The sequence below is a fragment of the Chelonia mydas genome, chromosome 11 (genome assembly GCF_015237465.2).
Source record: "Chelonia mydas isolate rCheMyd1 chromosome 11, rCheMyd1.pri.v2, whole genome shotgun sequence".
NCBI classification, from domain to species: Eukaryota; Metazoa; Chordata; order Testudines; family Cheloniidae; genus Chelonia; species Chelonia mydas.
The window spans coordinates 76343501-76363145 of NC_051251.2; the positions used below are offsets into that span (position 1 = coordinate 76343501).

Here is a 19645-nt window from a genome sequence, read left to right on the forward strand (position 1 = left end):
CAATTGCCTACAGAATCTAGATTACAAGAAGACTAGCATGACTGAATTATTTTAATCATGTCCTAACAAATGTTTAATGAGTATCTCATTTATAGCACTTTAATAATCTTGTAGCCATAATGCTCCTCTCTCATGAGCACACCAGAGCATACAAAAAACATTTGTTCAACACTTACTTCAGAAGCATGATCATCCACCAAGTCTGGGTTAGAAAGGTCAACATCAGCCTAACAAGAAAAAAATAAATAGATACCACAAAGTAAGTCATGTATGTTTTTAAAATATATAAAGAAAAAGTTTTTGAAGAACCTTCATGAATCTGCTCACTAAATATGAAAGCCAAAAAGTTAGACAAACTGGCAGGGTCTCAAAGCTATATAACTTAATAAATCCTCCACTGCTGAGCAACCAGTTAGACAATGATTACATTCATATACAGCAGTAAAAGTTAACAGGTTCAGATGCAAACACATATGATGAAACGATGTGGAGGTTTTAAATTCTATTGCAAACTGAAGCTCAAAAATATGTTAAAACTAATGATTGAGAGACAAGACTTTACTTTCTCCCATCATGACTTGCAAATTTACCAATAAATCTCCCCTCCCAGCTTGGTATCCTTTAGGTGTCTGTACAGCAGTGCCCTACTGTGGACGGTAGGGACTTCGGAGTTGCATGTGTCATGGCCGAGAGCACAGTAAGGCCTAGTATAGCATCTGACAAAAAGCACTGAGTGATGGCATAGTGTTTTGCAAAAAAGTGTGCTCTGATGCCCATGTGGCAGCCCTGCATATATCTATTAGAGGAACGTTGTCCAGGAAGGCTGTAGGTGTAGACAGGGCACAGGCAGAATGGGATCGGAGCCTGGTGGAGGTTCCTTGTAGAACTGTTAGCAAAGTTGGATACAAGTAGAGATCCATTTAGATAGTCTCTGGGTCGATACTGCACAGCCCTTGGAGTGTTCTGCTGTGGAAATAAACAAAAAGTCTTGGAGATTTCTGGAAGGGTTTGGTTCTGTCTTAATAGAATACTATGGCTCATCTGACATTGAGTGAATTTAGGATGGTCCCCTGTGAATACCCATGTGGTTTGGGGTAAAATATGAGGAGGTGTATGGCTTGGTTTACATGGAAAGATGTTGCTACTTTAGGTACAAATTTTGGATGTGACAGCAACGTGGTCTTGTCTTTAGTGAACACAGTATAAGGGAGCTCAGCCATAAGTGCCCCAATTTCACTGACTCATGTAGCTGAGGTGATCACTACCAAAAATGCGACTTTCATAGACATATGAAGGAGTGAATAAGTCATCAGTGGTTCAAAAGGTGCATTTGAGTACAAGATTCAAGTCCCATGGGGGTGTAGGTTGTCAGACACCCGAGTACATGTTCTGTATACCAATAAGAAAGCATTTAATTGTTGGGTGAGCGAAGACTGACTCTCCCTCCACCTTGTGGTTAAAGGCTGTAATAACCGCCAGGTGTACTTTGATTGAGCTTATGGATAAACCCAATTCTTTGAGTACCAGTATGTAGTCTCGTATGATTGGTAGAGGCGCCGTGACTGCAGTTAAATTTTTTTGTTAGCATCATAGTGAGAATCTCTTTCGTTTTTGGAGGTAGTTATGGCAAGTGGTGGATCTCCTGCTATTTAATAACAGCAGTTTCACTCTTTCTGAACAGGCTAATTTGCTGTGTTGGAACCGTGTAGGAGCCATGCTTTGAGGTGAAGATTCTCTGGATTGGGTGGAGTCCGGCCTTTGTTCTGTGAAAGGACATCCACCCTCAAGGGGAGAATTCATGGAGCGCAAACTGCTAAAACACATCAGGTAAAGGAACCAAGTTGGTCTGGGCCACGTTGGAATGATCAGTAAGATATGGGCCCTGTTGGTCCGTATCTTGTGAATAACTCATGGGATTAGAGGTATCGGTCCAAATGCATACATGAGTGCTGCGTCCCATGCAATGAGGAAGGCATCCCCTAGGGACTGGGGTACTAGTCCCGCCCTGGAGGAGAAAAGTGGGCACTTGTGGTTCGTTGCTGTTGCAAACGGGTCTACTAAGGGAAAGCCCCACTCCTGAAACATCACTTGGAGAACACAGTTGTACATTTCCCATTCATGTTCCAGGGAGAAATATCTGCTTAGTGTGTCCGCTGTCTTATTCTGACACCCCGGGAGGTAAGATGTTGAGATGATTATGTTGTGGTGAATGCACCAGTTCCAAAATTTCATGGCCTCGGTGCAGAGTGAATGGAAGTGAGCTCCTCCTTGGCGATTGATATAAAACTACATGCTATGTTGTTGGTCAGTACGTGGATTGATTCGTTTCCTATGATCAGGAGGAAGTGCCTGAACGCATTGTATAGCACTCGGAGCTCCAGGAGATTGATGTGGAACAGCGTTTCCTTCGCTGACCACTTGCCTTGTGTGGTGTGCTAGTCCAAGTGAGCTCCCCATCTTATCAACAATGCATCAGTTGTGATTATTAGTGATGGGGGATCCTGTTGGAAGGGGATCCCTGTGTAGATGTTTTCTGGTTTCATCTATCACTGTAGTGATGCATGGGGGTACTGTCACCCTTTTGTTTAGACTGTTTGCGCTGGGAGTGCACTCTGTGCTTAGTCAGCACTGTAGGCAACGCATATGCAGTCTCGCATGTCTCACAACGAAGGTCGTAGCCACCATATGACCTAATAATTGTAGGCAGGTCTGGAGGACGTTTGAGGGTTGCCAGTGACTGTCGAGATGAGGTTGATTATTGTTCTGAACCTGTGATCAGGCAACAGGGCTCTGGCCCGGGTGGAATCGAGGTAGGCTCTGATGAATTCCAGGTGTTGAACTGGGGTCACTGTAGACTTCTATAAGTTTATTCGCAATCCCAGTGACTGAAACAGCATGATGGTGATGATGGTCTGCACCATGTTTGTCGCTTCTTCTTGAGTTGTACCTTTTAGTAGACAGTTATCTAGGTACGGAAAGATTATCACTCCTTTTCTTCATTTGATACTACCACGAGGGTTTGGAAAAAACTCAAGGGGCAGTGGAAAGGCTAAAAGATAGGCCTCTGTACTGATAGTGATTGAGGCCCATTGTGAATCTTATAAATCGCCTGTGAGCCAGGTGCATGGTTATATGAAAAAAAGCATCTTGGAGGTCGAGGGCTGAAAACCAGTCCCCCTTGTCTAGCGCTGGGATGATTGTGACCAGTGTGACCATTTTGAATTTGTGACTCCTCACAAATCTGTTGAGCTTCCAAAGGTCTAAGAAGTGTCTCCACCTGCCACTTTTCTTTTGGGTGAGAAAATAATGGGAGTAAAAGCCCTTCCCCTTGTACTGAGTTGGAACTTGTTCCACGGCACCCAATTGTAGAAGATGGTTCACTTCCTGTTTACAAGGTGCTCGTGAGAAAGGTCCCTGAAGACGGATGGGGAAGGGGATAAGGTAGGGGGAAGGGAGAGGAAAGGGATGACATAACGCAAGCTTATAATCTCCAGTACCCATTGATCCATTTTTATTGCTTCCCAGGCATGGTAGAATGCGTGCAGAAAGCGGCCAAAAGGGTGGGTAGAAGTACCTAACAGCTCTGTATTGTGGGGGAGGTCATTCATACCCTCGATCAAGACTTCAAAATTGTGGCTTGGTGGTAGATGGTTGCGAAGACGAGGAATGAATTTGGGAAGCCCTACGTCTTTGTGAGCATTGTTTATTTCTGTTCTGATCAAAGTGCCCTGTTGTGAGTGACGGAAAGAGGTGTCTACACCCTTTTGGCATGGTTGATACCGACATTGTTTGTTTGGTGTCATGTATATGCCTGAAGTGTGTAGAGTGGCCCAAGAGTCCTTCATCGAGTGAAGAACATAGTCAGTTTTTGTGGAGAAAAGTTTCTCCCGATCGAAAGGTAGATCCTCCACCTTGAGCTGGAGCTCTTTCGGGATCCTGGATGACTGCAACCACGAGGCCCTGAGCATTATGACAGCTGTGGCCGTTGTTCTCGCAGCAATGTTTGCTACATCCATTGAGGCCTGAAAGGCTGTACAGGCAATTAGTTGCCCTTCTGTCATGACAGCATTGAGTTGGGAACGTTTCTCCTCTGGTAAGGCCTCAAGGAATTCTTGTAGCTTACTGTAATTATCGAAATTGTACTTGGCCAGAAGAGCCAAGCAATTGGCTACCCTAAATTGGAGAGTAGCCGATGAGTGTCTTTCTACCAAGAAGGTCTAAACATTTGAGGTTGTTTGCTGTGACGATTGGTGGCTTACACAACTAGGGAATTGGGTTGTGGATGAGAGAAGAGAAAGTTCATCCCCTTAGCTGGGATGAAGTACTTTCTGTCAGCCCGTTTGCTGGTAGGTGGTATCAAGGTGGGGGTCTGCCAGATATTCTCTGCTGGTTCCATTATGGCATGATTGATTGGTAGAGCAATTTTGGAGGTAGTGGATGTCTGTAAGATTTGCCGTAGCTTGTGTTGGTTTTCTTGGGCCTCTTCTACAGGGATGTCTTGGCTGGCAGCTACTCTTTTAAATAATTCCTGAAATTGTTTCAGATAGTCCACTTTACTTGGAGCTAGTGGTATGACTGTCTCGTCAGGGGAGGACAATGAGTTGTGAGCCGGAGAAGCGTCTGCATAGTCCGGACCTTCTTCCTCCTTATCTCCCATGTCCTCCGGTGCTTCTGATATATCCCTGTTTGGGGAAGGTGAAGAATTAATTTCCCTTCAAGCTGGGGTCAAGGGCCTAGTGTACTGAGCCCTATACACAGCCCAGTGGTCTCAGGGGGCCACTGCATGGGGACACATCCAGGGTTGTCCATACCCTTGGCTGCATCTCGTGAGGTCGGCGAGATTTGGTCCTAGCAGCTTCCCATGGTGGTCTTTGTCCCGTGGGTGAGGAATGTTGGGAAGAGAAACGTCTCCCATGTACTTTCTCCTCTGCATCACTGGAGATGGGCTGGAGAGCGGGAGAAGTGGATAACTGCTCAGTTATTTGGCCTGAAGATCCCTCAGTACCAAATAAGGGTGACTGTGGCACCAAGGTGCTCGCAGCACCACCACGGTGATCGCTATATCCTTGTGCTGTAGAAACTGTTGCAAAGCCGCTTGTTTCTGTGGTGGCAGGACTGCTGGTGTAGATGCAGTTGGTGCCTTTGTCGAGATGGTCGGTGCCGTTCTCGGCCTGTCAGTTGGTGTCGACGACTGGGTCGGTGCTGGTAGGGGTGACATTGTCTGTTGTAGCGATATCTGGGCCGACTCCTGCACCCGGGTGGTCAGTGCTGTAAATGAGGAGCATCTCGACTCCGCTCCAGAGCACCAGGGCTCAGCAGAGATCAACAGAGGGATGGTGCCAGAGGTGCCTGGAGCCTCAAAGGTGCTCACTCTACTCGAGCTCGGCAGAGAGCAGAGCGACCTCGTTGGGAAAACTCCTTTTACTCTGAGCGTCCCTATCTGGGGAGGTTGCAGCTCACTTCCTGGACAATTTGGAAAACTGAGCACTCCCATTAGTACAGGTTTTGTTCAAGGAACCATCTGCTGATGTTGATTTTCGTCCCTGAGAAGTAGGCTGAAGGGAGTTCTCCATTAAAATCATCTTGAGGTGGAGATCTCTGTCACGCCTTGCCCTGACTTTAACATTACTACAATGTGCACTTTTCTGAGGGACGCCCAAACAGAGACACACGATGAGTGGCCGTCTGACACAGGCATCGCCTCAAGGCAAGAGTCACATCATTTAAACACGGGCGAGCCGGGCATTGTGTCCATTAAAGTTTCCCAACGGGGAAAGGGTGGAAAAATCATCTCTAACTTTTTTTTTTTTTTTTGGTAAAGAAAACTAACCAGCCAATTAAACAAAATTTCCTGAACTATAATTAATCTAACTCTTTCTATAGAGAAAAAAAACGAAGCAGCAGTACTGTCACTGAGCTCCATCTGCAGCCGAGGACGGCTGAAAAGGAACTGAAGGGTCGAGTCGTGCATGCATTACATAAGACACCAATGGTACCATGAGACGACTACTCCACAAGCCTGCCCTGACCGAGCACTGCTTACCAAAAATCTCCGATGTGCATCATTTTTAATTTTTTGGTATAGAATTCCACCGGGAGTAAAAAAAGGTCTATTTGTGGGAAAACCCATTCTTGGGAAACCCAATGAAAGATCATATTCTTCAGTGACCACTTAAGAACAGCCATACTGGGTCAGACCAATGGCCATCTACTCAGTATCCTATCTTCCAACAGCAGCCAATGCCAGGTGCCCCAGAGGGAATGAACAGAACAGGTAACTACCACATGATTCATCCCCCTTCGCCCTTTCCCAGCTTCTGGCAACAGAAGCTAGGGACAATTCAGAGCATGGTTTTGCATCCCTGCCCATCCTGGCTATCAGCCATTGATGAACCTATCCTCCATGAACTTATCCAGTTCTTCTTTGAACCCTGTTATAGTCTTGGCCTTCTCAATATCCTCTGGCAAGGAGTTCCACAGGTTGACTGTGCATTGTGTGAAGAAATATCTCCTTTTGTTAGTTTTAAACCTGCTGCCTCTTAATTTCATTTAGTGACCCCTAGCTCTTGTGTTAAGAGTAAATAACACTTCCTTACTCACTTTCTCCACACCAGTCATCATTTTAGAGACCTCTATCACATCCCCCTTTAGTCATCTCTTTTCCAAGATGAAAAGTCCCAAATTTATCAATCTCTCCTCATACAGAAGCCGTTCCATACCGATAATCATTTTTGTTGCCCTTTTCTGAACCTTTCCCAATTCCAATATATCTTTTTGAGATGGGATGACCACATCTGCATGCAGCATTCAAGATGTGGGCATACCATGGATTTCTATAAGGGCAATATGATATTTTCTGTCTTATTATCTATCCCTTTCTTAATGATTCCCAACATTCTGTTCACTTTTTTGACTGCCGCTGCACATTGAGTGGATGTTTTCAGAGAACTATCCACAATGACTCCAAGATCTCTTTCTTGAGTGGTAACAGCTAAGTTAGACCCCATTATTTTATATGTATACTTGGGATTATGTTTTCCAGTGTGCATTATTTTGCATTTATTAACGTTGAATTTCATCTGCTATTTGTTGCCCAGTCACCAGTTTTGTGAAATCCCTTTGTAACTAATCACAATCTTCCTGCGACTTCATTATCTTGAGTAGTTTTGCAACATCTGCAAATTTTGCCAGCTCACTGTTTACCCCTTTTTCCAGATCATTTATGAATACATTGAACAGCACTGGTCCCAGTACAGACCCTGTGGGAGACCACTATTTATATCTCTCCATTCTGAAACTGACCATTTATTCCTACCCTTTGTTTCCTATCTTTTAACCAGTTACTGATCCAGGAGCGGACTTTCTCTTTTATCCCACAACAGCTTACTCTGCTTAAGAGTCTTTGGTGAGGGACCTTGTCAAAGGCTTTCTAAAAATGTAAGTACACTAGATCAACTATCACCTTTGTCCACATGTTGATCCCCCTCGAAGAATCCTAGTAGATCTCTGGGATGACATGTGCTTTCTGCTTAAATAATCCGCCAGAATACTGACCTGTCCTGCAAGATGAAGTGCTATGCTGATTATGTGATTCCCACAGGATTAAGGCTTCCTGGCAAAGAGGATCTGATCTTGTCCCCCATCTTGCCTATTTATAGACTATATCACTGTGGAGTTCACTGCCAACACTTGTACTGACAGAACCCTGAGTAATGCAAGAAAGGACTTACATGCTAAGCGAAGCACTGTTAACGTCAAGACATTTATATGACTCAAGGTGTCCTTTAACTACCCAATACCATGCTGTCTGAAATTGGTCTCAGTTATCACCCTCACCCCTTTCAGGATCCATGGGTAGTCAGAATCTTGGTTGATTTGGACTTTGAAACAGAATTTCCTGGCGCACATCAGTCAGGTTCCACCACCACTGAAGAGACATTAGAACTTGCTGAAATAACTTTACCCCCCACCCCCACCCCCACAGAATTGACTAAGAGACCGATTTGCTCCAAGACTGAAGAGGCCTCATTCTAAGCCTGATGAAGGCTGGCACAGAAGCACAAGATACCATGTGGCCTAACCATTTTAGGTAAACTCTTATAGGGTTCTCAGGCTGAGCACTCAGATCGGTAATTAATTGGCAGATATTTAGAAATCTCTCCTGAGGACATAAAGCTCTTGCTGCTTTGGAGTCCAGAACAGCTCCAATGAATCCAACTAATAGGATGGAACCAGATTTACTTTCTTTAAGCTGACAATTAGACCCCATTCCAAGAAAGACACAGGACTAACCAAACTGATTCTATAAACTTGATTCCCTGAAGTTCCCTAAATTAGCCAATCATCAAGATAAGGATACACATGTATGCCCTAACAACAAAGATAAGCAGCAATGACGGACAGGTAATTCATGAAAACTTGAGGTGCTGATCATAGGCCAAATGGGAGAACTCTGAACGGACAATGTTTGCCTGCTGTCACAAAATTAAGACATTTTCTGTATGCTTTATGACTCTGTACATGAAAGTATTTTGTAAATTGAGAGTACTGATCCAGTCCACATGATCCAGGGAGGGTATAATGGAAGAGTTATCATGCAAAATTTCATGCAATGAATGTAAGCATCGAGTAGCCTGAGGTCCAAAATAAGTCTCCAACCCCCCCTTCTTTTTTGGGATCAGAAATTATAGAGAATAAAGCCCTATTCTTACAAATTCAGGAAGAAAGATCATATACTGTAGTGTCAGCCTCTCTCTTGCTGCAAGATATCAGTCCCTGAAAAGGTATTTGGGGTGAGGGGGGAGGGGAAGAGAGAGAGAGAGAGAGAATATGGTCTGGAAATGTATGGTGTAAAAATCCCAGATGACCTGAAGGCCCACATTGGTCTGCAGTTATTCTAGCCTAAGCCTCCTTCAAAAACCAAACCAGGAGAAGAAAGGGTACAGGTCTATGTAGACTGGATCCATATCCTCCACCACAGCAGCAAAATTGTTTCTTTTGAGCATAACCAGAATATGCTGAGATATTGGATGAATTTGACAATTTCCTCTTCTAGAGTCTTGATCTCTGTCTACCCTGATCAAAAGATCTCTGAAGGAACACAGCTATAAGTGGAACGTTGAGACCTCTGTTTGGTAGATGCACGAGATCTATACTGCTTTCTTCTGAAGGGCAGAGCATAGAGGCCCAACAATCTTCATCTGGGTCATAAATCCTTTAAAGAATATGCATCATCCATTTTAGCCCTAAAAAGATCTTGATTGTCAAAAGAGAGGTCTTGTATTGTAGTCTGGACCTCTCTAGCCAGGCCCGATAAGGAGAGCCAAAAATCTTTGCATGACAAATGTAGCAATTTCCTGGATAAGTCTTACTGAATTATGTTTATGTATGTACCATTGTGGGCCATGGATTATATGTTACTCCATGGGAAAGGGAGACCACAGCCCTCCAGGACCTAAGAGCAGTGGAGGATGATTAGGCAAATTCACTCAGGTTGTCACACCCCCCAACAGGTGGTACACCTGGAGAGGCTTGCATATACTGGTTCAAACTGGATTCTCTGGAGAACCAATAGACAAAGAAAGGACTTTTGGATAAACAGCCTAAATTTAAACTGACTCAGGGCTTGCTTTTATCATCTAGAAAACAGACAGTACCTTCTGTCCAAGGGAGGCTCCAACCCTTCCTGAGAAGGTTGGAAGAGCATGACCTATTCATGCATGAGCTTGTGCTGAGCTAACAGCTGTTATGAACTTGTGACAACAAAAAATAAACCCTGGTGAGGCTTGAAGAACTGATCACCTGCCACAGCCCTTGTTGGAATTGTGGTGGTCTCTGGTAAGCTTATTAGCATGTGTGTAAGTTTTTCCTTTTTTTAATACATATTTTTCTGTAGTGCTTTCATCTTAAGAATAAATGTGCTTGCTTAGAAAGAGCTATGTGGTAACTTCTAACTGTGGAAAATTACGCTATTTATAGCATCTGAAGAGAAAAGCAAAGCAGGCCTGTTTGGGCATTTCAACTTGCTAGGAATTCACAGTATGTGCAGGGAATTATGCAGCCCGGAAAAAACCCAGTCCGACAGGAGAGTTGTGGGTCTCTACCCAAAGAGAGCTTGCGACCAGAGACCCAGGGGAGACAGTTGAGGTCACTCAATTAGGGTGAACTGCAAAGAATGGGGCAGACAATCCCCAAAGCTGGTGGATATTCCAATACTTAGATTTACCAAGCCAGCACAAACAGCTTCTATTATACCTCACTGGTTACTCAGAACACCACAGTTCCCTTAAAATAACCCAGTCTCAGGCCTCCACCTAGACACCCAAGTCAGATACGATGAGGATTTCTGAAAATCTTAAATCATATGAAAAAGGTTCTACCAATCCCAAAGGATTGGACACATTACCTCCCAGATTAATGAATATTCCAGACCTTTCCAAAATACACGCTTACAGCCAATTCTTACTAACTAAACTAAAATTTATTAAAAAAGAAAAGGGAGACAGAATTGGTTAAAAGAACAGTATACATACAGACATGAGTCAATCTTGAGATTCAGATTCATAGCAGAGATGGTGAGCTTTGTAGATGCAAATAGTTCTTTCAGAAATAGTTCAAAGGTTATAGTCCAAAGTTTATATTTCAGGGTGGTCCAGTCAGAACTGGGATCTCAGTCCTTGTGCCTTAGGCTTCCCCTGCATGAAACCTCAAGCAGGTCTGAGATAAAAAGGATTGGGACCCAAAGGCCTTTTATACAATTCCAGGCCTTCTTCGACAGATCGGAGTCCTTAGTCGAACAATAGGTACTCGTGTGGACTTTGAAGGGGACCCATTTCCTAAGCATAGCCGGTAATTATTCACCCCGATTAACACAAGGCAATTGCCAGTTTTTCCACCATTCGCAGATGATTTGCTCTACATTTGAAAGAGAGATGAATACAGCTGGACTACAGAAGGGGAACACAGGTGCAGTTCCCCTGAACTGACACACACTTCTCATGACAGTTCCACTTGCCACTGATCGTGTCTCTAGCCTCTGTTTGTCAGAGAGTGGAGATGGATGGCAGGAGAGAGATCACTTGATCGTTACCTGTTAGGTTCACTCCCTCTGGGGCACCTGGCATTGGCCACTGTCGGTAGACAGGATACTGGGCTGGATGGACCTTTGGTCTGACCCACTATGGCCATTCTTATGTTCTTATCATGTTCCTGAATTACTGGAGTTTAATGCTGCTTGTGGAGATGTTTTTCTAATCAACATTCCTTCAGAGCAAATGGAAGTAAATTCTTCTTCCTGCAGAATCAAAAGTTTATCCTGAAATTCTGCCACTTTATCCCACTGGATGTAGTTATACTTAGCCAGCATGGCTTGATAAATCGAAAATCTGACCTGAAGGGAAGCAGAGGTGTAAATCTTTGTCCCAAAGAGATCCAGGGCTTTTTTGGTGTTCTCTCTTCCTGCCTCAGGTAGATCTCAAAGCCTGCCTGGATTTTTCATTTACCACAGTGACTACCAGTCGCAGTGGAGCCAGACAAGTATAAAAATACTCAAATACCTTATGAGAAACTTGATATTTCTATCAGCCCACTTAGAAGTCGCTGTTCTAAAAACTGGTGTTGCCCTCAGTTTGTTAGCCGGCTCAAGAATGCCCCATTAATAGATAAGGCTACCCTATTTTTGGTGGAAGGCTGCAGGATATCAGAAAGTTTATATGACTTTTCCTGAGTATTTCCAGAGGAATTTCTAATGTTTCTGCCATCCTCTTTAACTGTTCTTCAGAAGTCTTGAAGTCATCTACTGCCGTAGGAACAAGATACCATAGCATCATCAGAAGATGATGAAAACTGTCGAGCTACAAAAGGTTCATCCTGAATTTGCTCGTCCTCTTCTTCAGAAAGAGGTCGCTGTGTACAAAATACTGTAGACTTCGGGAGGAGAAAGCAAAGGAAAAATCTCTCTAAGGAAATTTCTCTCCTGAAGTGGAAAGAGAAGGAAAAATTGTTGACTTGGATTGTACCAATGTAGCTAATAGGCCAGGATTGATATCCATATGGATAAGGCATAGCATTCCAAGGTACTGACATCCACACTGGTAATGGAGTATCATGCGATGAACTCCTAACAGTGTAGCCCAGGAAGAAAAGTTCTTATGATGTTTAGAGGCCTCAGCAGATATTGGGGAAGGCTCCAGGCAAGATTCCGCTGATGAAGATGACAAAAAGTCCTCTAACAGAGGGACTACTCACTAGGTGCAACTATCTGTTTAGGGGAAGAAAGCTCACCAACATCCGTAACAGCAAGCCATAATTAGATTTTCATAATGGTAGCCTGGGCTCCTGTTGCATTGGAGATTTTTGGGAAATGAAGATAGAAAAAGCATGTAAAAAAAGAGAAGATTCTGGCTCTGGTGGAATCATGATCTCCTTAAGGTTTGTAAAAGATGACCCAGATAGTTCCCTGAGAACTGAGTGAGAATCTGAAGTCTGTGGCGCCGATTTCTTTGGATGCCAAATCCCTGGTACCAAGCATTTTGATGTATGGGGGTGTTTCTGATCTCCAGTACCAGTGTGGCACCCAAAGTAAAATAAGTGCAGAAGCAGCTGTCTGGACTAGTATCAATTCAACAGTCAGCATTATTGAATGTGGCCTCTATGCCACCAGAGTACTTTGGTGCTTGCTTCTCAGGCTTCTTATGCAGTACCAGGGACTCAGACATGCTATTGGTACTGAATTTTCTCCCTCAGGCAACAGGGATTTCTGACTATTCCACTGGGACCTTCTTCTGATGTGGTAAGTTCTTGTCAGATTTAGGAGGCCTCTGAGGGTCGCTATCTTAAAGCAAAAAAACTTCAAATCCAGACTCCAGCGAGAAACTGCTGAATTGGAATTCATTTGCAAATTGGATACTATTAATTTGGGCTTGAATAGAGACTGGGAGTGGCTAAGTCATTATGCAAGGTAGCCTGTCTCCCCTTGTTTTTTTCCTGCAAACCCCCCCCCAAGACGTTCTGGTTAAACTTGGATTATTGCTGTGCACATTGTAAGATGAGCTGTTGCCAGCAGGAGAATGGGTTTGTGTGTGTGGTTTTTGGAAAAGGGGGGGGGGGGGGGTGAGAAAACCTGGATTAGTGCTGGAGGTGACCCACCTTGATTATCATGCGCATTATAAAGAGGGGTTCCAAAGGGGGATGGGCTGTTGCCAGCAGGAGAGTGAGTTTGTATGTGTGTGTGTGTGTGTGTGTGTGTGTGTGTGTGTGTGGGGGGGGGGGGGGGGGGGGGGGGGGGGGGGAAGGGTGAGAAAACCTGGATTTGTGCTGGAAATGGCTCTACTTGAGGATCACTTTAGATAAGCTGTTGCCAGCGGGGGAGTGAGGTGGGAGGAAGTTTTGTTTCATGGTCTCTGTGTGTATATAATGTCTTCTGCAGTTTCCACGATATGCTATGCATCCGATGAAGTGAGCTGTAGCTCACGAAAGCTCATGCTCAAATAAACTGGTTAGTCTCTAAGGTGCCACAAGTACTCCTTTTCTTTTTACGAATACAGACTAACACGGCTGTTACTCTGAAACCTCTTTGCACCTTGATGGCTATGAGGGATTTCTCTTACCTCCAGAGCATCAAGGCCTGGCTCGAGCAGGAAGGGGCTGTGGTCCCCACTCTCAGAATCTCTAAGTTAGAAGCTGCTCTCATGGATTTCTCCATGAGGAAAATCTTGAGCCCGGACTCTAGATTTGTGTGTGTTTTTTTTTAATACCTTACAAATAGCACACTTAGAAGTTACATGGCTCTCCCTGAAACAACATAAGCACTCATGTCCCTCTTCCAACGGAATAATTCTTCCACACAACGGACAAGCTGTGATGCCCGGTGAGGATGGAAGATGCAAATAGCCGAAGTCCAGTACAACTACTTACTACCTACAAAACTAATTTTTTCGTAAGCCAATGGGTAACAAAACAAGACTAATTATTACAAAATTATGTAAGTAAGAAGTAAGGACATTAAGAGCTTTCAACTCTCTGTCAGGGCAGAGAGCAGGAACTGGCTGGTGGCCAAGATCGGTCCGCGTTTTATTTTCTTGGGTGAGGGAAGTGCAAGAGCATATAGGGTTCACGTCCAAGCCCTAGTGGACACTGCTAAAGAAAAGCTTTCCAAACTTCTGTATAGAGGGCACAGACAGACCATGCATGGCATCCACATACATGAGAGCTCAAAGAAGAGTCTGTTAGTTGCAGACAGATTTGGATGAAACATGGTGAACAATAAGACTTACCTTACTCTCAGATCTTGTCTCTGTCTCTTCAGTCTTACTCTCTACACTTATATTAAGTTCTGTAAGAACATCAGAATCCTGGGCCACTATCATGCACTCTTCCTTTGGAATGTCTTGCGTGTGGTCAGACGAGCCCTTCCTCTTCGCCGCCTTTTTCTGCGACTGCGTGTTGTCACCTTTTGTTTTTCGCTGTCTGAAGTGAGCAAGCTGTGCAGGAAAGATTGAAAGAGATAAAGGGAGAGGTAAGTGAGGAAAAGATAACAAGACCATAAGATTAACACACTCATGGATAACAAAGAATCTCGTGATCTGAAAAAACATGCACGTTCATAGAGAACCTGCTTTATCTTCCTACTTACTGCACATTCAGTTTCTACCTAGGCAGCAGCATAATTCACAAAAACACAACAGTTAGACTCATTTCAAGAAAAGAATCAAATTTTTACTAATACTTTCCTAACTTATATTTGTCATGTTGAAATAATCCAAAGTTACAGCCAGATAAATTAGTGAGAGACTAAGTGTTGTCCATATACTAGAACCAATAAAAATGAGACAGTCTTGAAGTCTCTCTGAGAGTCCTACAGAAAGCAGCATAGCCTCTTAGAAAAATATCTTAAAATATCTTAGCCACAGCAAATATAAAGACTAGAACTGACAAAGGTGAGTCTTCTTGCCCTTCTCCTCCCAACAAGAGAATATATAGCAAAAGTTCCCAGACAGAAAGCAGACTGAGGTACATAAATAGAAATTTAATTAAGCCAAGTCATTTTAATTTCTTCTGTTGAAAAATCAGATGCTCTACTTTATCAAACTAACACGCCCCAATGAAGCCCTAGGGATTTCCAAATAATGTCACCCATCAAAATCTACTACCCATCTTTCCTCAGTAACTTAAACATCTTAAAGAGGATTAGAGTATTTTAAACTCTAGCACTGTATGTAGGCAGCAATTCCAACCAACATCTCACTCACAGCATAAGACCAGACATTTTTCTAATAGGGAAAACCCTTCACCAAGGTTACAGCCATAGGTTATCAACCATATAGGTAAAATACCTTTATTAGTAGCTAAAAGATCTATTCAAAATCATAATAGAATGTAGAAATCTGAGAATGTAGAACTACTACATGCTAACTATACAAAAATCAATACCTGAAATAGTTTGTTTTTGTTGCAGTAAACTCTACTGAAAGAAGCAAGATTGCACTTTTCATTTCACTTGTTTTGGAAAGTGTACTTTCTGAAATGAACTAATTCCTTATTTTTCATATCTACAGCAACTTGTGTAATGACAGATTACCTAACAGCAGCTGTGCAATTGCATACTTGTTCTATACTAGACAATCTGTTTAAAGTGCTTAAGACTATGTCCCTTTGCTAAAGAAGGAATGCCAAACACCTCCCTACTCTTGAAGTGTTTATGCAGGCCACTTGATATGTTAAGAGCACTTATGAGGATCGATGCTGCTGCGATCAATGCAGCAGGAGTCGATTTAGTGGGTTTAGTGAAGACCTGCTAAATCGACCGCAGAGTCCCCTCCGCTTGACTCTGGTACTCCATTAGAACGAGAGGAGTAAGGTAAGTTGATGGGAGTGCGTCTCCCATTGACGCAGCACGATGTAGACACTGCAGTAAGTCAATCTCAGCTACGTCCACTCCAGCTACATTATCGTAGCTGGAGTAGTATAACTTAGTTGACTTAGCCCAGTAGTGTAGACAAGGTCTGAGATGCAAACACCATTCTTCACAATGTAGTGTTAACAACAGACCCTAATGATGCTGCATTGCATGCCAACAATAGCTACTGCATTGCTGACTAATTCATCAGTCAGAATGGGGGAGGGGGCAGAGGGAAGCTCACAGAGTAAAACAGTAATGGAACTAGGGGTTGCTGCAAGGAGAGGGAAAGGCAAAGAAAGAGGAGAGAGAAACAGGAGGATCAGAAAAGAGAATCAAAAGGCACAAAGAGCGGTAGTTTTAAAGGTCAGAAAACGATCTCATAAAGTGAGGTTAAATAAGACAATAAATAATAAAAGATTAGCCACCGCACAAAGATTATATTTGACTCCTGATCTTTGTGCAAATCTCACATTTACATCAGTGGGAGAGCCACATGCACTGCTCATTATAAAAACTGTAACGTGGTCCACTGGTTTGAACGTATTTTATTTAAAAAATACCACACAAACACCAGTGGCTATACTTGAGCTCCAAGTGACTACGTTAGGGACAGGAAAAGAGGTCTACACAATAGAGCCTACGAATGCACAGCTATGTCAGCATGGCCCCATAGTGAAGATGCAGCATAGACCAACCGGAGTTTTTCTGCCAGTGTAGGATCACCTCCTGAATGACATTAGCTATGCCGATGGAAGCACTCTGTCAGCATAGTCGTGTCTACTCTGGGAGTTTTGTCAGCATAACTATATTGTTCGTGGTGTTTTTTTCATGCTCCTGACTGACATAGCTTTGCTAATGTAAGTTTTAAGTGTAGACCAAGCTTGGTATTTGTTAGGTGCAGGTTTTATGGACTCTGAAAGGCCCTCATAATCTGTTGGGTCTTCGAGCGGCTGAAGCTTTGTTTGGTTTTGACTATAATGGAGGAGAATAGAGAGAAGGCATTCTGAGAGAGAAAGATGGAACTTTAGGTTACTGATGACAGACTCCTAGTGACTGAGGGGGAATTGTCCTGGATTCCGAATGGTTAAAAGTAGTGAGGGTTGCTGAGGGGAAGCACGGAATGCAGTCTGTGTAGAATTTATTTTTGTGTACCTTGTGGCATAAAATAATTACACGTAAAAAACCTACTTCTGTCAATATTCACAATACTTTAAACACATTACCCAAGACTGACACTGCACTCCATATTCTTCATAAAACTATTATGATAGGATTATGGCATAACTATGATGTATTTTATGCAAGATAGGTCATGTAAGCTATCATTGGAAAGGTTATGATGTACTGACTATGATTATCCTATTTGTATCCATGTATCATTTTTGTATCTGAAGTCAGGAATATTGTCTATGTATCTATTACAAATGTGTTTACACATGGAGAATGCCCACTAGGCAGAATGCACTCAGTCTAGATGGCTGGCTGGGAAGGGCCCATTCAGGTTAAAGGGCCATTAGGAAAAAACAACAGGCCTTAGAAGAAGCTTCTCTCTCACTTGAGGGGCAGGGCGGACCCTTCCTAAGGACTCTACAAACTGCCTCTGACTCATGCCTGCTATGACACTACAGACATGTGACCAGGTCACCTGGCACTGGACACCATGTTGGGATACCAGTGTTCTTCCACTGACTGGCATGGGAACCAAGTTTTGAAACAAAGGGTTCCTACTATATGCAAAAGCTATACAAGGCAGGGGAGTGACCTCATCGGGGTTCTTCACTGACTCCCTGCCCAAAGAGACTCCTGGAAACACCTAAGGAACAAAGACTGAACTGGGCGTAAGTGCTGAAGGGATTTTTAGGCATAAAAGGGCGTAAGACCCAGGCTGAAGGGATTTTTAGCCTGTGAATGAAACACCTAGGGATTCCAAGCTGTAAGTTAGTGCAGCTTGCCCCTTAAGAGCCTCAGTCTGCTTGCATCATCATTTAGGGTGAGAATTTGCTATTTATATCCGATCTGTGTAGTATATTAAGCTTAGTTTGTATTTGTTTATTTGCTAGGTAATCTGTTTTGATCTGTTTGCTATCCCTTATAATCACTTTATCTTTTGTAGTTAATAAACTTGATTTTGCTTTGTCTAAAACCAGTGTGTGGGGAAATCAACTTGGAGCAGAAAGCTGTTGTATATTTCCTCTCCACATTGTGGGAGGGAGAGAATTTCATGAGCTTACACTGTACACTTCTCTCTGCAGTGCAAGATGGTATAATTCTGGGTTTACACTCCAGAGACGAGGTGCATGCCTTAGGAACTGGGAGGTGCCCTTGCTGTGCCTCCCCATGCAGAGCTGATCACAGCATTTGTATGTAACTGCAGCTGGGTGTGTCCCTACCTGTATGTGTGCTGGTAAAGAGCAGGCTGGAGCCTGGGAAAGGGCTTGGCAGGCTGGTCACAGCAGTACAGTGTAAAGGGAGCCCAGTCTGGTGTCTCGGGGGGGCTCAGTAGTACCCCAGTTCCAGGTGGCACCCAGGGGGAACCCGTCACAAAGACATTCACATCTCTGAAGACACATCGGCAGTTCTGGTGTATTGCACTCTTCACTTTACAGAGGAGATGGAAAACAAGTTCCCAGAATCATCCAAGACCATGATGTCATCATGTTGGTGCAAATGAAAATTAATTAAAAGCTCCCACTTACACAATTTGAAAAAAAAATATAGTTACATAAATGGAAATACATGAAATTTGAAAGCTGATCGCAGATTTACATGTCTAAAGTATTATTAGTAACAAAAGGGAACTAAAAATTATTTCTTCAAAAAGTATTTTCAAGCTTGAAAGCTTGAAGCTGAAGGCTTTTTAAAGTAAGCTAACTCTTTTTATTCGTAGAGAGAGAAGATTTGGACTGGCAGTTCAAAAAAATACTCAAGGAAGGGCACCAAAGCTCATGCTGTTGCACCACCATTGTTTTTCTAAGTAAAAAAAGACACCACATATTGGATGTAGATCCGAAACTGTAAAGAATTATACTTTGTTACAGGGAAAAAATGGTATGCTAAAAACACTGCTGGTTTAGGACCACACTGCTGGTATGATATGGAATTAATCTCTGACTAATTTTAAAAAGGGATGCTGTTAAAGTATAATGTTTCAAATTTGGATTAAATGAAAAACTGCACATTCACACACTTTACAGCTAGTTATCCACTGGATCTGTTGAGTTTTTCAAAAAGTAGGGATGCCATGGATTTGAAATTAGTTAACCTTCTGGTTAGAGCTACTAAAACAAACTCAAGGTACTTGCTGTTTTGACAAATGCATTTGTATACATAACACTTTCCCCCTATTTTGTTGTGCATGTTTGAAATTTAGCATTCTTATAAACATAGCTGCAATTTACCAAACTGAAACAAGTATCGGAGGGGTAGCCGTGTTAGTCTGGATCTGCAAAAGCGGCAAAGAGTCCTGTGGCACCTTACAGACTAACAGACATATTGGAGCATAAGCTTTCGTGGGTGAATACCCACTTCTTGCTTGCATATTTATACCTGCCTCTGAAAATTTCCACTACATGCATCCGATGAAGTGGGTATTCACCCAGAAAAGCTTATGCTCTAATATGTCTGTTAATCTGCCACAGGACTCTCTGCCCTCAAATTGAAACAATTTACCAAGATTTGTGGTTGATTCTCCATCACTGGCAATTTTTAAACCAAGATAGGATATTTTTCTAAAAGATTTACTCTAGT

The 19645-nt window shown here is 43.1% G+C and overlaps 1 protein-coding gene across 9 annotated transcripts in view; it reads right to left on the reverse strand.

Annotated features, from left to right (window-relative positions):
* PCNT (pericentrin) overlaps nucleotides 1-19645 on the reverse strand; it is a 241299-nt gene that overhangs the window by 202175 nt on the left and 19479 nt on the right. For all 9 annotated transcript variants that reach the window (XM_037912953.2, XM_037912948.2, XM_037912949.2 and 6 more), the window contains exons 2-3: nucleotides 14274-14480; nucleotides 177-227 (exon numbers count right to left, since the gene is read on the reverse strand). In XM_037912953.2, the coding sequence (XP_037768881.1) occupies nucleotides 177-227; nucleotides 14274-14480 (258 nt within the window). The remainder of the gene's footprint in view (nucleotides 1-176; nucleotides 228-14273; nucleotides 14481-19645) is intronic.